The sequence below is a fragment of the Poecilia reticulata genome, linkage group LG6 (genome assembly GCF_000633615.1).
Source record: "Poecilia reticulata strain Guanapo linkage group LG6, Guppy_female_1.0+MT, whole genome shotgun sequence".
NCBI classification, from domain to species: Eukaryota; Metazoa; Chordata; class Actinopteri; order Cyprinodontiformes; family Poeciliidae; genus Poecilia; species Poecilia reticulata.
In genome coordinates this window covers 22,469,854-22,475,742 of record NC_024336.1, presented here as the reverse complement: position 1 = coordinate 22,475,742, position 5,889 = coordinate 22,469,854, and the positions used below count along the sequence as shown (strand labels likewise).

At 37.4% G+C, this 5,889-nt stretch overlaps 2 protein-coding genes across 5 annotated transcripts in view; both read left to right on the top strand.

Annotated features, from left to right (window-relative positions):
• Window positions 1-243, top strand: part of LOC103466668 (uncharacterized) — a 22,998-nt gene extending 22,755 nt beyond the window's left edge. Inside the window, exon 13 of the mRNA XM_008412414.2 lies at window positions 188-243. Within this exon, the coding sequence (XP_008410636.2) occupies window positions 188-243 (56 nt within the window). The remainder of the gene's footprint in view (window positions 1-187) is intronic.
• Window positions 14-5,889, top strand: part of ptprq (protein tyrosine phosphatase receptor type Q) — a 43,033-nt gene continuing 37,157 nt past the window's right edge. For 2 of the 4 annotated variants that reach the window (XM_008412412.1, XM_008412410.1), the window contains exons 1-5: window positions 78-155; window positions 693-790; window positions 1,192-1,360; window positions 1,459-1,719; window positions 1,850-2,010. In XM_008412412.1, coding sequence (XP_008410634.1) covers window positions 701-790; window positions 1,192-1,360; window positions 1,459-1,719; window positions 1,850-2,010 — 681 coding nt within the window. In that variant the 5' untranslated portion in view covers window positions 78-155; window positions 693-700. Of the gene's footprint in view, window positions 156-692; window positions 791-1,191; window positions 1,361-1,458; window positions 1,720-1,849; window positions 2,011-2,356; window positions 2,683-5,889 lie in introns of those variants that run through there. The other 2 variants (XM_017305544.1, XM_008412413.2) reach the window with 2 other exon arrangements.

Below are 5,889 nucleotides of genomic sequence, written 5' to 3'. Positions count from 1 at the left end.
GTGTGTGTGTGTGTGCGTGTGTGGGGGTGTGTGGGTGTATGTTTACAGAGCATACAATTTCCAAGGTCTTATTCCTGGTACCAAGTATACGGTTGAGGTGTTTGCCACTAATGGGGAGAGGAGAAGTAAACCTTCTACTGTAATTCTGTATACACGTGAGTTAAAATGTGTCTGTAAAAATCTGCAGGTGTACAGCAAAGCCCAAAATTACATATACGTCTGGCAGATTCTGGCTTAAAGTAATCTTGTGATTTCACCAACATGGTTTGTCTGACTGGAATCTAGAATCTGAGAGAGAATCTGTGGAGGGAGCTAAAAATTAGCGTGATKGAAAGGAATCCTTGAGGCTTTGAAGCTCAAAACTAGAGATAAATTGTCCAAATTACCAGTGAAAACATGGAAAAGAAAATTAGGAGTTTTCCGTTAGCTGTAATTCTAATGGAAAATAAAAAGCAATAAAAAAAGATCTAAATGAAAGCAGATCACTTTTTTTTTTCAAAATTATATTCTTTTTACCCTTTTTATTATCTTATGAGAGATAGCTCTCATATTCTATCCAATTCCATTCTATCATTTTAAATCTAAATTTGCCAGAGGTTACTGTCTGCCTGCACAATATGTAGCAAATGTGTTATTTTTGCATTTTCACAGTTTCAATATCATCAAGAAACATATTTCTTTCTTGTCTGAAGTTCCAGGGATGCCAAAGCAAGTGGTTACATCAGAGCACCCAGTGACGTCTGTATTTCTGACCTGGGGGCCGCCAGCAGGACAGGTAGACAAGTACAAGGTGAGACGTTGAATCTGCCGAATCTGTCCAAGAATTCACTTGAATTTCACAGAAGATAATCCAACTTTTATGACTTCAAGAAAAAATAATCCTGGTGTATTTGGTGTTTCTAAACATCTATGTCAAAATATAACACTCAGCTGTGACCTGCAAGTATTAAGTGGTTGCCAGGTAACCGCTGTTGGCACACTAAGGATCTGGTTACAACTCTTTAAAGATATATGACCTTCAGATTCAGCCAAGAACAATAAGCACAGTTTTGAAAAAAATACAATTAAAGTAAAGGTGGATTGTTCAAAAAAATCTTGAATCAAGAGTACACAGAACTAACATTTTCACTGTCATTTGTTAAAAAGATTATTTTTTAAATAAAATTCTAACACTGAAGGTCTCTTCGGCAGCTTGCATTCGGTCCGTTGTCCGTGGACAGGAAATTGTGGACTGGAGTGTTTGTTGAGAGCACAAGCTATGAGATCAGAGAGTTGATCCCAGGGTCAGACTACGGTGTCAGCATTCAGAGTGTCCTGGGCTCAGACAGCAGCCATGCAGCAAACAGAGAGTTCAGCACACGTAAGCAACAGAAATGCACACCCCGGCCTAGTCTATAACTCAGGGCATTTCTCTAAAAAATATTTGAAAAAGTTCCTAATTTCAGATTTGTCTCGCAGGCCCTGCGGGATTATGCCGACTTCATTTAGATAAGGTGGATTCTTTGTCCATATCTGTGCATTGGGACCGGGCGCCCGGAGAGTTTGACTTTCACAGAGTGACCGTGGCCGGCGCTTCGATCACACAAACACTCATAATACCGAAAGGGGAGCAGGTTGCTGTGGTTACAGGCCTGCTGGATGGTTGCAGCTACACTGTGAGCGCCAAGAGAGTGAGAAGGGAGACAGCAGGAAGTGCTGCTTTTCTGACTGTCACCACAGGTAGTTATTTCAAGAGCTTCGCCGATTACACTCCCAGTTAATCATGCCCGACCTCAACGAGTCTACGTTAAATGACAGAAACGTTCTCCTCCGCTCTGACCCCGTTTCTTATATTTCTGTTTCTTATTAGTGCCAAAGCCTGTGAGAGGTGTGCGTTTGGTCAGCATTTCTGGACGTGCATTCTCACTACGCTGGCTGCAAGCAGAGGGGTGTGTGGATCGCTACCAAGTTAACTTGGTGCCAGACCATGGTGCAGTGACATTTCGCTCTACCTACGATGGATACATTCAGGTACACACACTTTAAATGAAATCATAGGAAATATAAAGTATTTTTTCTAATAGGACGCCATCTGGATGATGTTGGCACAGTCACTTCGCTGAATGTTGAGGTTTATTTTTTAATTTTTTTAATTTTGAGAATTTAGTGCACATGAGCATATCCCTGTGTACAGTGAAGCATCTCTCCTCCCATTCAACCAAGTCCCACCCCATACCGGCCGCCAGGTATCCAGTATCTCCCAAAATGTAACATTACACACCACACACATGCATACACACGCATGGAGACAAAACACGGCGCAGGGCTGAGTAATGGATCGCATTATTTATTAAGTTAGCTTCATGAGCTCAGCTCTGAATCATTCATTAACTTAAGCAACTCTCCCAAAAGAGGCAAATAGACAAGAGGTATAGCTTTAGCCTTGTGCAAATCAAAGGATTTACAAAAATTTTGGAATACCTCAAGATCAAGATATTATTATTTTCACTCAGTTTCTGGACGACCAATGCTTTAAGTTGTTATCTACTGCTAACTTTTATGCACTAAGACTGGACACAGATATACTGAGAAGGCCTCTCACCTGCTGTGGCTAAACAAAAACTAACTCCAATACCCTGCAGTATGTTGTTCTTCTCAGCAATTTTAATGCTCACAGTCAAACTCGGAAAGAAGTACTCACAGGTAAGAATTTCCCTCTTAATATCTGCAGTTTTTCACATATTTCATCATTTGCAACAACACAGCTAACAACTGTGTTTTTAGCTGTGTTGAGTTTTACTGAAATGTTTTACTAAAATGTCATAGACCAAGACACCATCAAGAACAAAATTTAGAAAGTGTAAGGAAAATGTTTTTGACATTGAGTTCCAGCCCTTTACTTTGATAGCCCTAAATATATTCAGTATAAACAACTGGCCTCATAAGCCACTTAGTCCATAGCATCCACCTGTGTGTATGCCTCAGGTTTGTTAGAGAACATTGGAGAATAAAACAGACACAGTAGATAGGTCAGGGATAAAATAACAGAGTACTTAAATGCAAGATCAGGGTACATATATGCAGGACCAAAACTGGCATAATAAGAAATAAAAGCATAAATATATATTTAGTTTTTCCTTGACCTTGCACATGTGTTGATGTCAAGTAATTTATATGTCTTGTTTTTCCTTTCCTTTATACATGCGCTGTCATCAAAAAATGTATACTAATTTTACTTTTCCTTACACTTGTGTTTGTGTCAAAAAATGTACATTCCTTTTTCACTTCCCCTAAACACTTTTTTTTYAAGAAAAGTAGATCTTGTGTCATTGCCTCCTCTCCTTTTTCTACTTCTCCTTTTTTCTACTTCTCCTTTTCTGTTTCTCCTTTTTCTACTTCTCCATGTGCATCTTTATGTTAATGAGGAGATCTGCCTTCAATGTCCAGCTCCTTTCACGCAGATTTTTAGTCAGTGGGTCACACAATATGGAAGTTATTGAAGAAAACATATTATTTAATATTAAAATTATTTAAACTATTTAATATGACTTAAAATTTTAATAGAGGATAGTGTGTCTCATGTAAAAGCAAGAATTACCACCTTTTGTACCAGTTAGTCACWGCTGAGGTAATGGAAGCCCAGATTGTTCAAATAGTGGCTTTGGTGTCRTTTTTATGGGCCCTGATTTTTCTTATCTTCCTCTTTGTAATACCTCTTATGTTTTCTATAGGGTTCCTGGCAAGGCCACTTTGCTAACCAATCAAGCGCAGTTGCATGGTCACTAAACCAGTTTTTGATACATTTGGAAGTGTAGACTGGTGAAAAGTAAAATTTGAAAATGAATTTAGCATCTTAATAAAGCTTTTCTAGTCTCATTGGACACATTCTAATTAAWTGAATATTAATTGTACAGTTCAAAGTTTTCCTTCGGTCCTTCTCCAGATTTCCCATTTTCCCATGCTTCTTCTGATCATAGATCTTGATAATATCATAATATTCCAAAGTGTCTTTTGTCTAAAGATAGAGCTGTTACATACAGAATTTTCATGTACTGATTTAGAAATGCCTAATTTAAGTGTGGTTGTTTAGATTTCCAATGGAATATTGAAATACTGATTGTTCTTGGTTAGAAAATTAAAAACAAGCTGCACCTAAATTGGTGTAAATCTTATTTTTTTCTGCAAAGCTTTCCACAAATATATTGCCAGCTTCACTTACCAGGCCTAAGTGGGCTCTGTAATTGAGATTGCATGATGGCCATGTAATTAAAAACAAACTGCAGCTTTTATTTTTGATCATTTTAACATTTCTTTTCACCAGTCTAAAACACACACAACTTAGAAAAGAAGAAACAAAATACTAATAATGCCAAAGTAGTTAATAAGCAATATTTTAATTCCTGTCGATGGCAACACAACGAGCAGTAGACCAAAAAAGCATAGGTGGAAGTTAAGCRTTTATACCTTAACCTTTTGTAACATATAGCATTATTAAAGTCAAAACAGCAACACACTTACTGTATATACTCATAAAAGAAAATAATCAGTGATGATCAAACCTGGCTGTATTTGTTTAGTAAATGTTTTGTGAGAAGCAGTTTTGACACCTCACAACAATTATCCCCCACATGAATCCCTCTAACTAAAGTACAACTGTTCTTAACAGTTGTCCTGACCTTTAGATTTTTAAACAAATATTTCTTCCTTCATTTGTACAACTTTCAGCCACTTCTGYATGCAACTTAGAATGAGTTTATTATAAGCTTTATGCAGCATCAATGCAGTACTGAGCTCGACTAAGTCAGAAAAATTTTAACTATGAAATTTCAGAAATCTTTCTTGGATGACAATAATCAGAAATGCTTTGAATTTGCATACGGAAGCACATAGGTTTTAAAGATTTCTTTTTTTTTTCCTCTTTGTCACATTAATTTCGATCAGGCAAATGTTATTATCAGGCACTAATAATCTCAATTAATGCAAAAAATATTACTTATAAAAGAGGAAGCTGTAGCTTAACCAACCTGAATAGGTGATTGCCCCAAAACCTAAAATAACTGGTTGTGTGATCGTTAGCAGTAACAGCTATATTTAAGCGTTTGCAATCAAGTCTGTTTTATAATGTAGTTTTTTTTTTTTTACCCACTTTTCTTTACAGAATTGTTTCAATTCAATGTTCATGAATGCTTAAGGTGACGGCTCTGTCAGTCAGAATGATCATCTTTGGAATATGCCAAARTTTTAGTGGTGACTGGACCCATGATACACAGGCAGCAAGTGACTGTTAAATATTTCAATAAGAATAGTTGAACAGGTATTTACAGCAACTAGGGATAATAGCAAGAGTCAGGCAGGGAGGGAGCAGTGGGGGGGAGTTTGCAGGATGGGAGTAAACAGTAGAATCCAGCAAGGAGTGAAGAAGARAGAGGAATTTAAGTACTGAGGCGTTTGATTACTGACCAGTGACAGGTGACTGATTGGAAACAGGCTGCAACTGAGAGTAGAAGCCAGACAGGCAGGCTGACAGAGAGAGAGTGTAATGGTGTGAGAGGAACAGAGGGAGRAGTAAACACAAACAGGGAAAAAGGCAAGACAAAAATCCAAGAACAGCAACATACAACAAACTAAATACAAAAGAAGGAACTACCATAGAGAGATCTAAGCATCAGTTAATAAACAAGAGCTAAGTAAAAAGTAAGGCAAGGATAACAGAAACAGAAAAGAAAKAATAACTAAGGCTGAGCACAAATAAACAAAAACTGATCAAAAATGCAAACACTGGGGAAACCCAAAAACCTAAACAACCCAGAATCCTGACAAAATATTCTTTATCTTCTCCTTTTGAAATGTTTTTACATTGGATGTAACGTGATGCACATATTCCAAAGATGTGTACTTTTGTCTCATCAG